Source organism: Drosophila sulfurigaster, chromosome X (genome assembly GCF_023558435.1).
Source record: "Drosophila sulfurigaster albostrigata strain 15112-1811.04 chromosome X, ASM2355843v2, whole genome shotgun sequence".
Classification (NCBI taxonomy): domain Eukaryota; kingdom Metazoa; phylum Arthropoda; class Insecta; order Diptera; family Drosophilidae; genus Drosophila; species Drosophila sulfurigaster.
In genome coordinates, this window is record NC_084885.1 from 32,381,655 (window position 1) to 32,404,028 (window position 22,374).

At 40.0% G+C, this 22,374-nt stretch overlaps 2 protein-coding genes across 3 annotated transcripts in view; both read left to right on the forward strand.

Moving 5' to 3' along the window:
• LOC133848075 (uncharacterized) overlaps positions 1 to 22,374 on the forward strand; it is a 104,775-nt gene that overhangs the window by 3,088 nt on the left and 79,313 nt on the right. The window lies entirely within an intron of this gene.
• On the forward strand, positions 1,795 to 9,623 carry LOC133847598 (trichohyalin-like). Its single transcript, XM_062282756.1, has 2 exons — positions 1,795 to 1,898; positions 6,047 to 9,623. Exons 1-2 carry the CDS (start codon positions 1,795 to 1,797, stop codon positions 9,621 to 9,623), a joined length of 3,681 nt encoding a protein of 1,226 aa, XP_062138740.1.

The following is a 22,374-nucleotide window of genomic DNA, read 5'->3' on the forward strand; positions in this document are numbered from 1 at the left end:
TTAGATTATATTTCATTACAAATTATATTCCATTATTTTTGTATATTTTATGTCATATTTTTATCCCAATTCTAAGAATGAACATTCTTGGGAATTGACAGAACATTTATCAGAAAATATTTGAAGTTTCATTACAAATTATATTCCATTATTTTTGTATATTTTATGTCACCTTATGAGAGCGTCCTTAAGATCCAAGTTTTAATGTTCAATAGGAATTGACTTCTTTTCTACTTGGTTAAGGTTGATAGAACATCAAATTTAGAATTATTCAACTATCGCGCATGCATAAAACTAAAAATAAATTGAATTATCTGATAATTGAAAAAAACATTTTTAAAAAGAAGAAAGAGAACATTATTTTCTTAACATTCTTCTTCTTTTCTTTTCGACGATGTTGAACTTCACAGAACATTTAAAAGATGTTTTATAGATCGTCAAATTTATATTTATACTTTTATGAATTTATTCTACTATCGTGAATGCATAAAACTAAAACTAAGCTGAGCCATCCGATAATTGAAAATAACTTTTTTACGCTAGACATTACGATACGATTAAGTGAAGAACATGATATTTTAGAAAAACCCTTTTAATTCCAAATTTAAATTTAGGAAAAAACGATATCAAAGTCTTATTATTATTATGAAACATCCACCAATATAATATTCCATTGCTGATCGAAATTAAGCTGTGCAGTTCTAGATCAGAAAGATTCTTTGAGTGGGAATTTGTTGCAATACTTGAGGTTCTTCTATAAGTAGTATGATATTCTCTTGAGATTTCAAAACTCACAACCGGGAGAGATTGTAATGAAATGCGAATAAAGCAACTCGATTATGGCAATCTCTGGGAATGTGTGATAAATATTTCAGCAAATGAGAAAGGGTTCGACTGCGGGATGATGTCTAAAGACTGTGCTCAGGCTACAGTTCATTACCGGAGCGTAAAAAGATACTTACATACTCGTATACAAAACTAGTTGTAGGACAAGACGAAGCATCTCTCGCAGCTCGCAGCTCGCTTCTTGACAGCCTCAATATGCTGCGGCTCAGAGGCAAGTTTCAATCGGCGTCGTCCCGTCTTGGCTGTGGTTCCCTTCTTTGCTTTTGCTCCTGCTCCTGCTCCTGCTGATTGCGGCTGAGAAGCATGTAACTAGGACTATAAAAAGGCCAACTTAATGGCCACATCCACAACTAAGAGCAACATTCATGGCTCGTTGGCTCCTCTCGCTCTCGCAGCTCTCACTGTTGCTGTCAGTCTCCACTCCTCTCTGACATCCTCACATCCTGTGTGTGTGTGTGTGTGTGTGTGTGATGCGGCTACAATTTGTTCTTTTGCGTTTCCCGTCGGTTTTTTTATTCAGAGGCAGCAACAGCAGCAGCTTGTTGTTTTGTTTTTCCTTTTGTCGAAAGTACAATAGCTAAAGGGCTTTAATTTTATTACACACAGCAAATAAAGTCAACGAACATGCGGCGGCATTTTCCCCATCGTCTCTTGTTCAGTTCCCAGTCTGCCAAATTAAATAAGATACAGTCAGACAGACAGACAGACGGACGGACGGACAGACGGACAGACATGGCCAGAGAGACACTGACACGAGACACGAGAGCAGGATGCTGCAGGGGATACAGACTGAGTGGAAGACAGCTGGGCAGGATGGCAGGGGGGCAGAGGGAAGTCTTGGCCAAAAGTTGGCAGCATTTTTCGTGCCAGCTGCGGCTACAACTTGCCACATACCAAAATGAGAGGCACAGAGAGAGAGAGAGAGAGAGAAAATGCAAAAAATACGAGATGCAGCAAGATGTGCAGATACCCTTCAAAAGGCAGCACAAGACACCTTGTCACATACGCGACGGCTGCAGCATGCGACCCTGCGTCAAGCACAGTGGTGCAGGGTATGCAAAAACTACCAAAAACATTCGCAGGAGGCAAAACAGCAACCACAGCAACAGCAACAGCAACAGCAGCTGAGGGAAGCCCAAGTTTATTTAATTTTGTATCAAATTTGATTTGATTTTTATTGTTCTCATTCGCATTCGCATTTGCATGGTTGTTGTTGTTGTTGTAGTTGTTTTTGCTTCTTCTGCTGTTGTTGTAGTGAAGAACAAGTGAGATTTATGATTTGAACAACAGGGGCCCATCAATTAAACAGCCGCCACAAAGAATGCCATAAATACTCTGGAACTAATACGACAACACAACCCCACACACACACTTACACACACACACACTCGCGCAGTGTGTGTAGAGAGAAACATTGACAATCATTTGCCTGCCTCGGGACTGGACCAAGGTATCCTCCTCGCATCGAGGCTGAAAGACAGGAGCAGCTCAGCCTTTGAAGCGGTTAAAGTGGGCGCAAAGTAATAAGAAAATACACCTTAGAATAATAGTATATTAGTATACTTGGACCAATATACTAATTATTGGTGTATTTGTATATTAGTATGTCAATATATTAGTATATTTGTTTACTAGTATATCAGAAAATGCTTTTTAGTATAATGGTATATTATTGGTCTGTTTGCTAGTAACTTAATGTATCAGAAATTTAGTATATTAGTATATTAATGTATTAGCATAATTACAAATTAGTATATTGGTATTTTAGCATATTAGTATATCAGTATATTGGTATATGATTTAGTATATTGTTATACTGGTATATTAGTATATTACTGTAGTAATATATTATTGATTTAAAATTTATTTATTTCATATTAATGTATTAGTATAATTACAAATTAGTATAATGGAATTTTAGCATATTAGTATATCAGTATATTGGTATATTAATTACTATATTGTTATACTGGTATATTAGTATATTACTGAATTATTGTAGTAATATATTATTGATTTAATATTTATTTATTTCATATTTAGACATCTTAAAATTCAATTCCTTATTATACTTTACTTTGGAAAATCTTAGTTCTTTTGGATTTATACGAAGTATAACCGTAAAACTCCTTTAGGGAATTCATTTATTATTGATTACTTATTTATTTTTGTATTACATATTTGTATCTTACAATTAGAGTTGTTTCAAGGTCGAGCTCTTTATTTTCAAATGAAACTCATATTACAAACATAATTTATGGCAGTTTGTCTAGCCTAATTGACTTTATTAAGGTGACTTTGTTTCCATTGAACCGCTCCTTTGTGAGCTGCTCGCAGGACTGATTCTTTTTACTATGCTGCTCTACGCCTTAGTATTTTATTTGAACGTCTATAACTACCAATTAAGTTGGTAAATATATCGTCCTATAAACATAACAAACATGTCAAACTAACAGACAGACAAGAGCAGGAGTCAGAGTCGGAGATGGAGACAGAGATGGAGTTGGGGAGCTACAATCTGAGTGACAGGCGGAGAAGGGAAATGCGTATAAAGCGATAAATGTCAAGTTAAAAAGAAGACGGCAACAGCATTGCGCTCCTCGTAAAGCTGTTGCTGTTTATAGCGAACGGATGGATCGGGCTTGATTGACCAGTATATAAGCCACAAGGAAGAGGGCAAAAGGAAGTTGCACATACAGATACATATATATGTTTTGTTATGTATTTGCCATCGTCTCATCCATTCATCTTAAGTGCGGATAACTAGGTGTGTGTTTGGGGGGAGCTCAATCAATCAATCAATCAAAGTCGCCTTTTGTGTAAGCAAAACATATCGATAACGCGCCGAAATGAAATGCCGATTGGTGTTTCAATTCAGCAACAATGACAATTCTGGCCTTAAAGCCGCAATCAATTGAAAACATCCCATCCACCCAACCGATTTCCTTTCTCTTTTTCGATTTATTTTTGTCTCTTCCTCTGCTGCAGCAAACCTTCAATCATTCAACTAATATAATTTACGCTAATTAGTCTCACAGCAATGGCAGTGGGAATTATTGCCAATTGAGGAGCTTTGTCAAAAGACCTCGTACTAGAAGCGTGGACAGTTTTCCTTGTTTTGTTTTTCCACGCATAATTAATGACGGATCGCTTGCTTCCCGCCATCGATATGACCTTTGACTCGCAACCCACACAAAGTATTTCGCTCTCAAAACGAATTGCGGTTGCCCTAGGATAGGCTAGAGTAATGGAATGGATACCAAGTTTAGTCTGTGGGCTAAGCGCATATCGAATGACCAAAGGAGCTGTCCCTTCGTTTTGTTGTTCTGTTTTGACCCTTTCAGTCAGACTCAGATTTCAAATTGTAAACGACAAGTGACTGTGAATGCGAAAGGCCATGAACATAGAACTCGGATTCAGACTCGGAGTCAGAGTCGGACTTGCACCTCTATTTCAGATAGCTTTGACGTGGTCGGTTCGGATGGGGAGGAGAGAGAGTGCGAGTGGTTGGTAAATGAAACACATTTGCGTCAAGACTTATCAAATCAAATAAATCAGTTGGGAAATAGCAAAGCAGCAATGGAGAAAACTCGAGCTCGATGCTCGCTGCTGCAATGCCCTGTAAATTATGGATTGGAAGCACTAACTCTTTGATTGATGAACCCTTTCTGGGGACTTATCGTGCACAGGGTATATTAAAAAGGACTCAGGACTGTCTTGCTGCTGCTGTTGATGCAGTAGTCTAATGAGCGCTGATTTGGACTTGCTACACTCCATTTGACTAGACTCTCAACAGGCTCAGCTGTCGGACTGACTGACTGACTGAGTGACTGAGTGAATGACTGCCGGACTCGTCGTCAGTCGTAATTGAATGTCCTTCAGAGCTGGGGATGAATGCTGCCAGTTGGTGCGCAACTTTCGAGTGCCTTTTGAGATTTCAATAGCTCAACAGTTATGGCCAAACTACGTGCGAGTCAGCGGACGTCAGACAGACAGACAGACAGACAGACGGATGGACGGCGGGACAGCTCGAAAGTTGTTGGCAACTTTGGCCAAGTTTTCCGGGTTGACTCGACAGGGCCAAACAAATACAGACAGCCAAGTCCTGGCCTAGTCCCTAAAGCCTAAGGCCTAAGGCTGACTGCAGCCTAAAGCCAACTTAGTCCACGGCTAATGCCTGCGCTCTAAAATGGCTTTTAAAAACGGATTTAAATATTAATTATTATCAAAATGGCCAACACTCAATTAAGGAGGGCCAGGGAGAGGTCTCCCGACTCCCAACTGTGGCATTGTCCCGCTTTCCTCTTTCGCTGTGCCATCCCCATTCGGAATATGCTAGTGTGTGACAGTGTGTGTGTGTGTGTGTTGTCTGCACCCAATGATAATAATATTGTAATTATAATGAAAACGTTTATAAATGCTTGACACGCCCATGCACACTCCCCTGTCTCTGTCCCTGTCCCTGTCCCTGTCGACAAGCATATGCTCATAAAATCCACGCAGACAGCCAAATGGCCATTATAATTGACATGCACACACACACACACAACGACTATGTGTGTGAGTGTGTGTGTGTGTGCTTGACACTGATGAACAATGATGGACGAGGCAAATTGGAGGCGTGGCGTCCTTTAGTCGAATACTTGCCAAAGACTTTTCGGCTCAAACTTTTAGCACTTTATTAATTTGATTTGGTGTATTAAACGCATTTTCATTCAAACGCCCACATCAGCAATTTGTTTTTGCCGAGCCTGTCAAATCTTAGCTCTAGTTAACCCCAAAATAGACAGCAGACACCCGAGAACGAGAACGTCTTACGGCCGAGGTCAGTGATATAATCAAAAAATAGTCCTTTAACTAAATATTAAATGTTTTTGATCCGTGGCGTATGTAATTGTTAAAAGTTGAGTTAATGAATTGATAGCTATTCTCTAGATTCATATTGCTTGGTTTCTCAGAATTTTTAAAGCTTTCGCAATGCTCGACTACGAAATTGTCCTTTAACTTGATACTAAACTCTCTTTGCTATGGAATATTAAGAAGTTTCCGTTGTGCTGTAAACAGGATGAAATGTTATTTGCTAAATTTCTCCACTTGCAAATCTCCCGATTCCATCATCAATACTAATCGGACTTTCTTCCACCTTGGGTTACGTTGGATTACGTTTACTACCCCAGTAGACTGTGCTTACCTTGTTAAGGCCGTCCGACTGTTTTCAGCCTAGCCCTATTACAATCATAGCACTATTCACAACTCTATTGAAGTTTGCCTTCATGAACCGAAACGACAAGAACAACGATTCTAGTGCTACGGCAACACGAACGTTGCCGGCGAAGACCGATTACACACTGAAGGGACGACTATCAAACGAACAATTGGATCGCAACTTTTGGAGGCACGTGGATGTTGTTAAGGCGCTCGTCTCACAGCATTCGCAGATGAGGGATCACAAGCTGTGCGCCAAGTGGCTAAGTATTCTGTGGCGCACCTCCATGGAGGAGAAGTTTGCGCGCAACTGTCTGATTGTGCTGATGATGACGCAGCTCAAGAGGGATAATGTGCTCTCCTTTCCCTTCAACGTCGTCAGCAATTTCAAACGGGATGTGCGTTGTGTGCTCAAAGATTACAACCATCGCCAAAGGCGAGAGGGAACCGAAGCTCGCATGGAGCTAGTTGCCAGTCCGTTGGAGGTGCGGGTACCGGAGCCCTCAACGGCTAGCTCGGAGGTGGTTCCGGCCTATATGAAAAAACGTGAAAGTGAAATGGAAATCAATTTGAATGACGATGTCGTCACCATAAAGATTGAGCCCGGCAAACGGACAATGACCATACAACAAAAGGATTCGCGAGCATCATGCGCTTCCGTTGCTCCTCAAGCAGCACGAGCTGAGCGTGTTCTTCAGGAACGAGACCTCAAAATGCAGATGATCGAGCGACGCAAGACCGAGGAACGAGAGCAGCGCATCAAACGGGAACGGAAGCGGGAACTGCAGCGGAGAACTGAAGTTCAAGACAGGCGCTTTGAGGATCTGCAGCTGCAGAAAGGACGCATCCGTAACGAGAGGGAGCATAACGAGATGCTGATCAAGGTGCAACAGCGACGCGAGGAGGAGCGCCTTCGTCTTGAGCGCCGAAAGTCTGAGCAACAAGTAGGACGAGCTGGAGTTTCTTGGGATCAGCAGATGCAGCGTCAAGAGGAAGAGCTCAAGAGGCGCCGCAAGGAGGAAAGAAGACGACAGAGGATTGCTACGATTAACAAGAGTGAAACAACTACCCGAGACAGGCGAAGAAACTCCGTCTGTGAAGAGATCATGAAGAGACGCAAGCAACTTAAAAACTCGGAGCAACGAATTCAGGATATTAGCATTGGAGTCATGGAACGGGATTCTCAAGAGAAGCTTCGGCAAATGAAAATTCTAATGAGGCAACAACGAATCGCGGAACTCGATAGGAAAGAGCGCAACTTGACTGCAGAGTTGGGCAAGCTCCTGAGAGAACAAGAAGAACGCGATCGTCAGCGATCTGAATGCGATAAATATAAGGGATCTGAATTGATGAATGAATTGGAAATGTTTGAAGCGCAACGTGAAAAACGCAGAAAAGATGCCGAGCGCGATGCCGAAGAACTGAGGAACATTGATGAGCGTCTGAAGACAGTGGAGCGCAGAAGACTGAGACATCAACGCGAAGAAGAGTTACTTAAAAGAGAGCGAGACGAACTCGAGAAGCTCATAGGGAACAATGTAGATCGGCAAGAGTTGGAAGCTAGACAAACGGAAGAGGAACTTGAAAGTCACAAAGTCGAGAAGATAGAAATAAAAAGAAAAGATGAAGCAACAAAGCAGCGAAGAGGAGAACTTGAAATAGAGAAGATAGCAAGGGAAAAGGAAAAAGCGGAACGCACCATGGAAGAGCAAATTGGACGAAAAGAAAAATTATGCAACGATGGTTATTCGCTAATAAATACTCAATGGAAAAACCCCGCGGTGGTCCGCAAGACCAGTAAGAATGTATGGCAGGAATGGAAAGAGAAATCGGTGCCAATAACTAGACAACAGCAGCAAATGGAGAAGCGAGAGCAGCAGCAAGAGGAACGAATAGAGAATCCTTCAGAGACTGCTCTAGATCAGTTGTCTAGGGTGCAAAATGAATCCGTCTTTCAAGTGCCATCGCACCAAGAGCGCTTCAATCGACAGGTATCGGAGCAGCTCAGTAGATTGAAGGTTTGCCAGCGGACGGTCGTCGAGATTGTAGCGCTGAAGAAGCAGTTGAAGAAAGAGATCAGAGCACGTAACAAGATGCTGCAATGGCTGCATGCGCCAGGCAATGAAGATCTGAATACCGCACGGGTGGAGGCGGGCCTCGATGCATTGCTATCGTCGGCTACCAAGAATAGTTCCACCTCAGATCTGTCGTGCTGTGGCTGTAATGGATTATCATCGGATATGGATGAGGTGGGAGTTTCTAATATCGACATAAAAGCCCAGTCGAAGGTGTTGCACAAGAATGCAAATGAGGAGGAGATGCAGCCGCAGTCAAAGCTGTTCTTTAATCCACCGATCTCGAAGGTTTTCGCTATGTCCTCAAAGAAATCAAACGAAGAGCCAGTAGCAATCAGTTCAGGAAGACTCTCTGATGTGACTGAAGCACCTTCGCTCAGCTTTCATTGGCGTTCCAAAGCACGGCAGCATAATTATAACAACATTCCCGCTCGGAATTTCTCAAGTAGCGATCATTGTGGGATAAGGACTGATAAAATGAATGAAGAACCTACCCCTCCGGAGCTCTCAAGGGGTGAACACCGGGTGCGTTTCCTGGATCCGAAAGAAGACGAGGAGCCAACGATAGGTGAAACTAGTAAAGAATCTGTGTGCAGCTGTCGACGTCGTTGCGAAGAGCATCCGGATAATACCGAAGTCAGGGAGGAGCCCAAGCCGGAATCTCCGGTAGTTAAAGCAAAGCACGCAAAGCGACAATCAGCTGGAGAACAGGTGCGTCAATATGTGGAAAAATACCAACAACTGCTCACCGATTTAACCCCAGCGAAGCAAACTGCTAAGGAGGTGAATAAAGCACGCACTTTTGAGCTCGTTAAGATATTCCTGAGCCAACAGAACGAAGAGCAAAAGAATCGCGAGGAAGATAAGCGCCGGCGACAACAACAGCGCCAATTGTCCAGTCGAATTTGTGCAAATCGAGTGCGTCAGACGATCGCTGAATTGCAGCGTCGGATGTGCGGCGATTATACAAAAAAAGATCAAGAACCGATTTGCGATAATGCAGAACTCTTGGCGAATTGCAACAGACGACGAAAACTAGTATTAACGAAATCGAACTCATCGATGGAGCTGCGGCATATGAATTACTTACGATTGTACCAAAGCTGTATGAAACGCTCTTGGGCCTCAGTCGAGAGTTTGTTTCACACAACCGCTGCCTCGGCGACTGATTGTCGAGTTTGTGAAGGGAAGACAGCGAGCGAGGAGCAGGAAATGGAAAGTGATCACTCAAGTGTTGAGACGCTGATCGGAGATGATGAGGTTGAGGAGAAACAAGTTCGCAAGACGTTCAGTGCAATGAAAAAAAGGACCCAACGACGTTTGATCCGTTCGTGGAGTAAGCATCTACTTGATGTGTCCCTAAAGCAATTGGACAAATCAAAGACAGAGCATCAGCAATTGCAGATGGTGAAACGCAAATTGCGAGTGATGATGCAATATGGACAACCGAGGATCTATCGTCCCATGATGCGCACGGCATTCGCAATGTTAAAGTGAATCAACTCAGCTGCAGTTGGTGTCGCGTGCAGGCGAAGCATAAGTTAACGATGAAGCGGCAGCTGGCATGTCGTTGCTTCGCCCTGTGTGGCAACATCTTTCAGGAGTCTTGCAGCTGCTGCTGCGAGCAACTCTAAAAGCGGAATACGTAATGGGAAAGCAAAGAAAGAATCAAAATTGAATAGGAAATTGTTATTATTTCAGTGTAGTTATTTTATATGTTATTTTAGCTAGATGTAATTAAATGCTAGCAAGCGGCAAAAACAAAGTACATCATAGTTTTCAAAAGGTATAGGTAAAGAAATAAGCTTTAGAAAGAAAGAAACCAGATCAGTTCAATTAAATAGATAGCAGGAAGTCAAATAGAGGAATCAGATGTTATTTGTGGCACTAAGTTTTAGTAGAACCCCTAATAGGAGCGAAGCATAGACCAGTGTAGGTCCGTATCTGAACCGGCATAAGTTTGCTTCGAGGTATTTCAGTCAGAGTCGGGATAACGCTGGACATTCACAGTGAAGATGCTGCAGTATTTCCTTATCTCCGGAGTCGTTACATTTCCTGCATTCACTCACTATTCGTGAGCTAACTTTACCTCATGATCAGCCCACAAACAGTGTCTAGTTAAAATGCCGAGCATTTGCCTGCAGTCTTTCCTTGAAAGCTGCATAAGGTACTTGATTAAGCTGATGTCTATAGAGCATTAGTTCTCGTCTTATCGACGCTTAGCGTGTACTCTAATTTATGTACCAAGAGATCTCAGGGATATCGAAATATTATGCATATTATCCTATCCCCTCTTTGGGAAGGGTATCTGCGATCTAATTGCCATCGATGCCCCCCGTTAGCTTGGGATCCAACGACCCTATTGCTCTTCTGCTATCCGTGATAACCTCAGAGTCCATTGATGTATTTATGACATTCTGCTAGGCAAATATTGGCACAGTGAATTGCGAGGCAAAATATTATTTCGCATTGATTGTTGTTTATTATTTTTGTACGCTGAGCTGTGCTGTGCTGTTTTCTGATCATGAGTAGAATATGCTAGAAAATGGAAATGAGAAAACGATTGCATTTGCGTTTGCGTTTGTGATTGTGATTGGGGAAGTGGAAAGCTTTTGGCCATTTGAATCGGAAATGCGTTTTAAGTATGGCTCGTTTGCACAATCTGAAGCAGCTTCTTCCATTCCTTTCGTCTCTCTTTCTCCTGGTTGTTGCTCGTTTACTTTGGCTGTCGGTTGGTTGGCCGCTTGGTCGGTTGCAACCTCTGTTTCTGTCCATTTACTTATCCCAGCGTCCTTGCATCCTATTTGTTTTCTGGTTACGCTTCGCTGATGACACTAAATCCCCCTCCAATGCTTGCCTTTTCCCCTTTGCCCCGTCTGCGTCTCTGTCAATGTTGATTTTTGCTACTTGTCGTCGTTGTTGTTGTCGCAGTTGTTGTTTTTGTTGCTGTTGTCGTAACGACAACCAAAGTCAAACTCAATTTAACAAAAAATCAACGTAAATGTAAATTGAAACCCGTGTGCGAGCCGTGAGTCAACGTTTGGGCAGACATTTGCGACCCTTTCAGCACATGCTCCTTCTGCTGTTCTCTCATCTCTCTTTCTCCTCCTTGTGCTCCACATGTGCATGCCCCGATTGCTGCACACACTTAAGTGAGCGAAGAGCGAGGCGCAGATGTGGTGTGACACATCTCGCTAAAGGCGAGGAGAGGTTGGATCTTTGACCCGCACTTTGTGCCTCCAACTTCGACTGCAACCACTCGCACTTTTAGTTTCTTACTCGCTCTCTCTCTCTCTCTTTCGGTCTGTGTTAAAAAGCAATTTCTTTTCTCGCTGTCGCTGTCGTTGTTGTTTGCAGTTACTGCAACAACTGCTGACATTTGCACCGCCATCAGCAGTCAGCACTTTTTATCACTTACTCTTTACCTTCCTCTCTCTCGCTCGCTCTCGCTCTCGCTGCACTTGTATTTTGGCATAATAAATGATGACAAATTAATTAAATCGACAACAGTCATTGACTGCAAAGGTAGCTGCTCCTTGACGCTTATTAACATTGCGTATACGTAACGCAACGACATGCGATATCGCGCATACGCCACGTTGCCACCTCCTGATTAAATGCAAATTTCCACGTACACTCTTGCTCCCTTCCCTCTTTCTCTCTCTCTCTCGCTCGCTGTCTGCATGTGGTTGTCCAATTAATAATAGGCGTGGCAACGCCCCCTTGCAATCTCATTACCTCAAGTTGCGACTGATAAGGCAGCAAGCAGACAGCAGCCAACAGCCAGCAGCAAGTGGCGAATAGCAAATGGCAAGTGCACACACTCGCTGAGATTTTTCGCAGTCTTGCCTAATTGGAAGATGTCTTCCTTATGAGATTTTAAGCCAAAGCGATTTAAGAACGCCCCTTCTCAAGCTCAATCTCAAACTCTGTCTTCTTCACCTCTTTTTATACTCGCTACCCATAGGGTAGAAGGGTATTATAACTTTGTGCCGGCAGGAAATGTATGTAACAGGTAGAAGGAGGCATCTCCGACCCAATAAAGTATATATATTCTTGATCAGCGTCAACAGCCGAGACGATATAACCATGTCCGTCTGTCCGTCTGTCCGTCTGTCCGTCTGTGTGTCTGTCCGTCCGTCCGTATGAACACCTAGATCTCAGAGACTATAAGAGATAGAGCTATAATTTTTTTTCAACAGCATTTGTTATGTTTGCACGCAGATCAAGTTTGTTTCAAATTTTTGCCACGCCCACTTCCGCCCCCGCAAATCAAAAAAATCGAATAACAAGCGTAATTTTAAAGCTAGAGTTGCGAATTTTGGTTTACACAATAATTACTATAGTAGTTATGATTCCTGAAAATTTGGTTGCGATCAGATAAAAGTTGTGGAAGTTATCAAAGAAATACTTTTGTATGGGCAAAAACGCCTACTTACTAGGGGTCTGAGTTGCTTTGGCCGACAATCTGGTACATTGTGCCGTCTATGGTATATTTTGAATGGTGAACTATATCGATATACCAAACATATCATTTGGTATATTTTTAGTATTTTTTTTTAGTATTTTCGGTATATTTTGAAAATTATACCGCAATATTTTGGCTTTATTAAATTTGGGTAGCGGGTATCTCACAGTCGAGCACACTCGACTGTAACTTTCTTACTTGTTTTTGTGTTGTGTTGAGGCTTGTGGCTGCCATGCAACAGCAAACAAAACAAAATGACAAAAGTGCACAGCAGTTACAACGGCAACATCAACGAAAATTGCCATGTAACGCACACTGTAATGACCTTGACAACGCACACACACACTAAAACACACACATATTTATTCGAGATGTCGCTGAGCTGTTTTATAATTTCGTCTCAACTTGCTTGTTATATACACTTGCCCCAAAAAAGGTTGTGCCTCATTAGGCAATGCATCATGGTGCACAACTTGAGCAAGTTCTGACTAATTAGAGATGGAGTTTAATATATGAATACATTCATATGTAAAGCTTACACTTTTCAAATATCTAAATCGATATGAAAACAACTTATTCTTAAATATTTTCCATGAAAATTTGCAAAAATATAATAACTATAATCTTTATGATTCCTGTAGAAATTATCAATGAAATACTTTCTTATGGGCAAAACCATTTTGCTTTGCCTGACAATTTAATATATTTTTACTCTGTGGTATATTTTGAGTATTTGATATATTTTGCACTCAAAGGAATATTTTAAATGTAGCAATGTAAAAATATGCCAAAACTAACATTTGGTATATTTTAGTATATTTGAGGTATGCCAAATTTGGTATATTTTAAAAATGTTTTAAGTGTAGTACTGTATCTGGTGTATTTTGCTCTCGATGGTATATTTTGAATGTAGCACTGTGTAAATATACAAAAAAATAGCATTTGATATATTTGTGGATTTTCACGATAATTCAGTATATTTTAAATTGAATATTGCACTATCAGAACATAATGAAGAAGTAGTTGAAATTATTTTTAGGAATTGATTTACGTAGGTTTATTTTATAGCAGGCTTTATCCGACTGCAATATTAAATGAATATCGTTATAGTGCTTATCTGTGCTGCAAATATAATTAAATCATGCATATTCGTTATTTTATATAAATATAGCTATTTGTTATTTGTACTTAGCAAAAATGATCAAAGTTATTCAGTTATTCAGAGTATTTAGATGTCGGCAAATCTTTTGTGCTAATCTTGTCGTCGTCTTCGTTGTCGTTGTTTTTGTTGTGTTTGTTGTTGTAATTAGTGCATGTAACATTTGAAGGGATATTATTAATTACTTTGATGCATGTATACTACACTCTCTCTATGTGTGTGTGTGTGTGTGTGTGTTTGGGGGTGTGTGTTTACCTGGCTTGTTTGACATGTTGCCAACATGCGGCGCCAACGCTGAAGCCACCTCAACTGACCCACTTCCTTGCTTTGCTGCATGTGGCCTTTGCTCCGTTACATTTTCAGTTACAGTTACAGTTGCTCGTTGTTGCTGCCCCCGCCCCGCCTCCACCCACGCCCACTTTTATGCTGGTTTACAAATATCCTTTTCTTTTTTTTTTTTTGCAATTTTGTTGGGCCCACAGTTTTGTTTTAGTTTTATTTTTTTCCGTTCTACCCTGTAAAGTAATAGCAGCTGAGTCATTTCGAAAGAGAGAGAGAGAAAACATAATATAGAGAGAAGTATGCTTATTTGAAAAGGGTATTTGTGTGGCCATCAAGTTGGCAAAGTTGTTGCGCTGGCATTTAGTTTTACTAGCTGGCTTTTCATTAGTTACTTTTTCCAGCCTGCCATTTGTTATTTTCACTTGTGACCCTTTTTTCTCTTTCACAAATTTTTCGACTTGTGACGTTTTTAGCGACAAGTTGTTGGCCGCTCGCCAGTTTGCCAGTTTGCCAGTTGCCAGTTTGCCAGCTCGGCAGTTTATTCAGTTTATTCGGTTGCCAGGTTTGAATAGCCCAAGCCTAATTAGTGAAGACTCGGAGGAATCTGTGCACATAAATATTAAATAAACACGAGGGTGAAACTAATAGGACAACTATTGATTAACATTACATGCAGAATATTGAAATTGAATAGAGATTCGTATCGATGATGCTCAGAATCTATGGCACACATCTTTGTATCCGTCTCCTCTCTCTCTCTCTCTCTCGGTTGTGTATTAGAGCTCATTCAGGTCGAGGAATGGGAAACTGCAAAAATAAAACAACTTTATCATTTATGGGGGTATCAATTAATTATTTTGTCGTCTCACGCGGACCGTGAGCGAGAGAAAAATGTGTTTGCATCGCACTTGTCATAACACGCGATATTGCAATATTAAAAATCCACACGGTCGGCGAAGAAAAAGAGGAAGAGAGCTGTGTACAGCTGCAACATGAACGAAAGCGAAGCGAATGCGAATGCAAATGCAAGTGAAAACATACGAAAAATTGTTGCTCAATGGCAATCGACGGGGCAAACAATATGGCAGCGTGGAAGCGTGCAACGGAAGTGCTACGTTTTATTTACACTCGTTGAACAATTGAGCAAACAAAATGGCCAAAGACCAACCCAAATAGTTGCTGCTGCTGCTGCTGCTGCTGTTGCCACTGGAAAGACAAGTGAATTATTGAAATGCGCACTCACCACAGACCGCGCCATCACCATCACCATCCTCATCACCATCACAGACAACCGGACATTTGACGTTACTCTGTAACTCGGATGCTCGTTCCATTCCGCAGCTCGCTACTCGCCACACTTCAATGCGTTCTGCCCTTTATTTTCACTTTGCCAACAGTGAGTGTTATAATTCGCCACTTTCATTCACAACTACTTCATGTTATTAACATGTATTTGCGCTGTACATTAATCGCACTCGTTTGTACAGCACTCGTTGCAGCTGTTTACCATTCATTTGTGTTACTCGTTGCTGTTTTCTTTCTATAACTTGCTTTGCTACAGCTACAGCTTTATTCATTATCGTTAAAACTAACAACTTGCATTGAGTACTATTCAGTTCTTGTATTACTCGTTACTCGTCACTCGCTCGTTTTGCAAGCTATAACTACACTTCGGTTTATTGTCTCGTGGAAGCTATTAATTAGTTCCATAGTGGTTAAAACTTATCACTTGCATTGACTGCTTATCAGTATTTGCATTACTCGTTACTCGTCACTCGCTGGTTTTACAACCAATACTGTTCGCTTTATTGTCGTGTGTAAGCTATTAGTTAGTTTCAAAGTGGTTAATTCTAATCACTTGCATTAACTATTATTGACTAATTGTATTACTCGTTACTCGTCACTCGCTGGTTTCATAAGCAATAACTATAGCTCACCTTTTTATCTTGTCTAAGCTATTCGTTAGTTTCATTCTCTAGTTGTATCGGTTCAAACTATTTACTGGCACTCAGTACTATTTACTAGTTTGCTTGTATTACTCGTTGCTCGTCACTCGCTTGTTTTAGAAGCAATAGCTTCAGCTCTCTTCACTGATACAAAACACTTAGCATTTAGAACAATTTACTATTATTTTGTATTTCTCGCTACCAGCGTGTTAACTCGCTAGCTTATGTTAATCGCTTGTTTGTCAGTACTCGCCAAGGTTCTTGCTTAAATCATTCAGAGTACTCGCAGTAACCATCAGCTATATGTATTCGCTTCTGCTGTTGTGTGTACTTTGATTTCCCACTCGCTACTTGCAAATGCCAATCCTTTACTGCCTCGAATAGATAAGTGGATTGGCTACTCTCAACTCGTTGTTATTCACAGCGACTCGCTAATGCCAACAAAAGCTGTTGCTGCAATCACAGCTCAATCGTCATTTCCACAGGGCTTTCTCACATTTTGGGGATATCTTTGTCAAGTTGCAGTGCCCCGTTCGTTTGAGTGCACTAAAACAACAAAAACGACAACGACAACGGCAACGACAACAAGAGCAGCGACAACAGCAAAAATCAAGTGAGTGCATTCGTTTTGCATTGGCTTTTGTTTGAGTCCAACGATGCGTGGCTGCTGTGATAAAAGTATCTGGAGTGCTTGACAGGCGCTAGCCACAGGCGTTGATGAGCAACTGCAACTGCATCGGAGCTATTTCCCCTTCTCCGTTCTCCGTTCTCCCTTCCCTTTACTCCGCTCTCGCCCTGAACAGTGGTTGACAGGCTTCTGATGATGCGATGGATGGCTGGCAGAAAGAATGGGGATTGAAATATGAATCATAAGAGCAGTCGCAACATGCAGTTTGTTTTTACCTCACTGAACTGATTGACAAACTTGGCATATGGCAGGGTACTGGCTGGGATTGTGCGATTGCTGAGAATGGAAATGGAAATGGGACTCGAACTCGAACTCGTACTCGATGTGGAACTGGAAGAGGAAATATAAATATAAATGTAAATGCTTGTCGCTGGTGACTTTCTCAGTTTGTCGGCTTCTCGGTACTGCCATCCATCCATGTTTGTGTTGGACAAATAAATAATTGAGGCGCACACAAGCCACACGCGCGTCGGCATTGATAACAATCTTAGGCCCGAACTTTTGCCCAGGCCATGCAAGCAAGCAAACAAACAATCAAATTGCGTATACGCCCACGTGGCTGAGCCTCGACAAGGCCACAACAACAACAACAACAGCAGCAGACGTGAAGATGGAAGAAGAAGCCTTCCCGAAAACCACATTAATCATTCGCATATGGTGCGAGCCTGTAGAAACTGTAGAATATGAGCTAAGTGTTATATCCTGTAAACTGAGCAGATCTCACATTATATGCGACATATAAGGTATCGCAAAGTCGAACACTTTCTCTCACTCTCGTTGTTCTTTTATTTCTTGCGGCTCGGCAAAACAAACTCAAACAGAGATGCGACATTAAATTAATTGAAATCGTTGAGAACAAACTCTCAAGTTCGTTTTGCTTGTCGTTTGAGTTTTGAGTTGTTTGTTTCGAGGAACAAGCTGCGAAAAAAGTGTGAGAGATTTTATGTGTGATCTGCTTTAAAACTGCTGCGATACTGATAAACATCTCAACTTTTGGCAATGGATCAATGACTAATTCGCCAATGAGATGCAAAAACCTCTCAACGCGGAAAAACCTCATCCGCCGGATGACAGGCAATAAATAGCTTTGGTCCTTGGAAATCGAGAATTAAACAGCTGGCTGAGCAATGCCTAATGACCCCCGCATGGGTTAAGCCAACTAACCCTTGCGATGAAACCGAAAAAAAATATATATCTATATGTAGGAAGACCTTGTCTGCCTTCTCTGCCTTTTAATGGGACAACCCAATGAGTTGTCAGAATCTTAAAGCTGCTCGACTGCGCATAATTACCACCGCTGTCCCAAAAATATCGAAACGAAAAGAAAGCGAAAGCGAAAGCAAAAACGAAAATGAAATAAAAATGAAAACACTCGCTAAAGTGCATAGTCAGCTTAGCGGATGAGGCAACCAAAAATTAGCTTGACGCCGTGACAGCGAATCTCCAATAAGTTGTTCACTCTCCACTCACTCCCTGGATAACCCTTGTAGTTAGGTCTGGCATTTGTGTATACGTAATGAAGTCGAACACCCAAATGTCTACAAAGTCATTTAAGAAACTCCACTCGTCACTCGCTACTTATTGTGCCCTAGTAACTAGTTGCACGCATTTATTGTAGCTAACCACTGAAGGCTATTTCTTTATTTCACTTTTACATTATTGCTTGTTGTTATTCGTTATTTTTGTGTCTTACAATCCTAGTGATAGTTTGTATCTGAAGAATTGCCTAATTATTCGCTATTCACTTTTTATTCGACAGTTTATTGAACACTAGTTCAATAGTGATAAGTAAGAGCGTCTATATTTAATCAGAGTCTGCTCCACTCGCTACTCGTTACATGTTTTACTATTACTATTCTATTCTTTAAATTTGTATTCGTTAACATGCACATTATGTAGGTATTGGATTCATTAAACTGTTGTTGTTTCGTTTGGTCGTAGCTGAATTCTTAAAGATGCTTTTCCTTCAAATGACTACTCGCTACTCGTTAGTTCTGACGGTCATTTTATTAAGTAGCTACTCTTCTCAAAACTAGTTACTAGTAACTAGTTACTCGCTAGATAGTTTCTCGTTATTAGTTACTTTAACTTTTAGCTTTTCGGTATTTAACCATTTACTATAGTATTCGAATTCTTGAAGATGCTTTTCTTTCAAAAGACTACTCGCTACTCGATAGTTCTAATGGTGTTTTTAATAAGTAGTCACTCTTCTCCTAATGACCTAACTCGTTGCTTTAACAGACTTTAGAAGTAACTAGTTACTCTCTAGATGGGAACTCGTTATTTTAACTGTTAGCTACTCGCTTTTTGAGTGGCTCACCGATCTGGCTCGCAATTGGGACAATGAATAAAAAAGACATTTATGTTCAGGCGCCACTCGCTTTGAGGTTCGAGGTGGATGTGGATATGGAAGCGATGTGGATGTGAATGTGAATGCAAGTAAAGTACACAAAACACTTTTATGTTCAGCTTTCAGCCTTCAGCTGGACATCCACATACACTACGGCAACTGCATACATATTTATTGCGTGTTTACAGGCAAATTTAAAAAATGCAACACACCAACAGCAGCAGCAGTGGACCTTGTTCCCAGTTGTTCTCTCGTTCCTACACTCGTTGTCGCCGGATGGTTCTATCGCTCGTTCTTTTGTTGATGTCGCTGTAGTTGTCCCTCTCTCTCTCTCTTTCTCTCTTTCTCTCTCTCTTTAACACTCGCTTGACTGCAGATGCAATGGCATTTTTATGCAAAACAACTGTTTGCTGTCAACAGCACAGCGGGGAACACTAGACAGTACACAAGTGATGAAGGATGAGAGCGGGAAAGGTTGGTCAGTGGGCCTCGCCCACTCATCTCTGCGTGTTGTCGGCATGCTCGAATGGCCCTTTAAAATGGCTTTAAATTTATGGCCAGCACATGACTCAATGAACTGATTGAAATGCCCATCCAGACACTGCCTCACAACTCACACAGCTCACACAGCTCGCACAGAGAGAAGGCCAAAGCAGCCCCATCAAAGGCGCAAGTGTTCCAGCAGATGACCTATCATGGGTCATGGGTGCGAGCTGTTAAGCACTCAGGCAGTTAAAGCACATTAAACGATGGCAAAGATGCAAAATTTGCGAAAGCTCTTTCGACAAACAGATGAGGGCGCAAGTTAATCTAGTTCAACGGGGCAGATGTCCTGTAAAATTCATAGAATATATTGAAAACCATCAATATAATGACAGGAAATTATTTTTATCAGAAACTGAATACATATTCAGTATAATAAAATACTACATTTAGTATTTAAATATGCCATAAGTAAATTTAGATCAACGGTTCTGCAAAATTTGTATATTAAAATCAAAAACAGAAACATATTGACACGACAAAATTAGTACTTAATTAATGATAATTCAATACTATATTTAGTATATTAATATACCAAAAGTTGGTCCAGATAAACGTAGCACATTGATACCTATGCAATGAATATGAAATCATTTAGAAGACAAATTGACATATTGAGGGAATAATAACTATTGATTAGTATTTAAATATACCAAGTTTATATACTACATTTAGTATATAAATATGCCGAGTTGATATCAATTTCATTTGAGAAAATATCCACGAAAATTCATAATATAAAACAAGAAGCATTTGTCAATATCAGTAGATGAATACAATTATATGCAAGTTAGAGGCATAACAATAATTGATAATTGAATACTATATTTGGTATTTAAATATATCAACTTAATATGCTGTTTCTCGGTTTACTCTCGTCGCCGGATATTGTCTGGGAAATGTATAAATGTATTTGCAAATGTCAAAAGGCAAACAGTCTCAGCTGGCAGGCGAAGACGAAGTCGAAGTCAAAGTCGACCTCGAGCTCTTGGTTATTGAGCAGATAAATGATGACTTGTGCCATTTGACTTTGTGTGGGTCAGAGGTCAATTTGGATAAACTAATCGCAAATGAAAATGAGCAGCAGCAGGCATAATACATGCCACATATTTCTTAATTTCAATTTTCAAGATGCAAACTATGATCAAGTTTCATTTTGCACCAGCTGAGTGCATTCTGTGTGTATTTGAGTACATTTCATATTTGTTATTGAGTTAACACAAACACAAACGTGCACAAACATGCATACACTGACACATAAACAAACAAAGAAACAAGCACACAATCAGCATGATTAATAAATAATTCTGCAGTTGCATTTGCAGTTTTTGAATTAAATTTAGTTGATGCATTTGTTTGCCAACGTTTATCGCTCAATCTCTTCTCGTCTCGCTTCGCTGTGTTTTGTGGGAACTGCTCATATGCAAATATAAACACACACATACACACACACACATCAACATTCACACAAGCACTCGCACTCACACAACACTACTCAGCATTCAACATTCAACATTCAAACGTGGGCTGTCAATTTGCATAATGCTCGTCGCTTATTTTGAGTTTGCATTCGCATTTGGTTATCGTGATGAATATACATTTATTTTTGTTATTTTGTTATGGCTACCGCAATTATTATAATTATTATGCATTAATATGACTCTTTACCCAACCTCTGTCATTATTATTATCTTCTTCGGCATCGTTATTATTATTGCGCTGTGAATTGGAATCCAAATATCTCAGTATTTTCATTAGCAGCTCATTTCTACTCATTGCACTCAATACCCAGCACATTGAGAGCCACTGAGAGAGGTTTTTAGTATTTAATACTTAGTATTTAGTATTTTAGCATTTTAGTATTTTTGTATTTAGTATTTTAGTATTTGGTATTTAGTACTCAGTATTCACTATTTCGTATTTAGTATTTCATTCTTAGTACTCAGTATTTTAGTATTTCGGTATTTAGTATTTTAGTATTTGGTATTTGCCATTTAAAATTCAGTGCTTAGTATTTTTGGTATTTCGAATTTAGTTTTTTAGTATTTAGTTTCAGTAGTAGTATTTAGTATTAATTATTTAGTAGATAATATTTAGAATTTAATATTTAGTATATAGTTTTAAGTATTTTAGTATTTGTCATTTATTAATTTAGTATCTAGTATTTTTTGTATTTCGTTTTTAGTATTTTAATATTTAGTTTTCAGTAGTGGTATTTAGTATTAATTATTAAGTATTTAGTATACAGAATCTTAGTATTTATGTAGTTCAATATATTAGTATTTTAATATTTAGTATTTAGTTTTCAGTATGTAATATATAGTATTTCGTATTTAGTTTTTTATTTTATTTTTTAGTATTTAGTTTTTAGTATGTAGTATTTAGTATTAAATATTCAATATTCAGTATTTATTATTTAGTATTTAGTATATAGTATTTAGTATTTTAGTGTTTTAGTATTTTTTATTTATTATGTAGTACTAATTACATAGTAAATAGTTTTTGGTATTTTAGTATTTAGTATATCAGTATTTTAGTATTTAGTATTTTATTATTTATAGGGTGCTTGTCACTCGTGCAACATTTGGCAAATTTGCCACATTGTTGCAATATTCAAATAATCGAAACTTGCGTATTTACCTCATTAGACTTTGAATACGATTAGTGCTGCAGGGATAAACACACACACACACACATTCTAAAGTATATACACCAATTATGTACTCTGCACACACATAAGGAAAAGCTTTCGTAATTAGCTTATGTGTAAGCCAAACACACACACACACACACACACTTGCTCGTTGAGGCC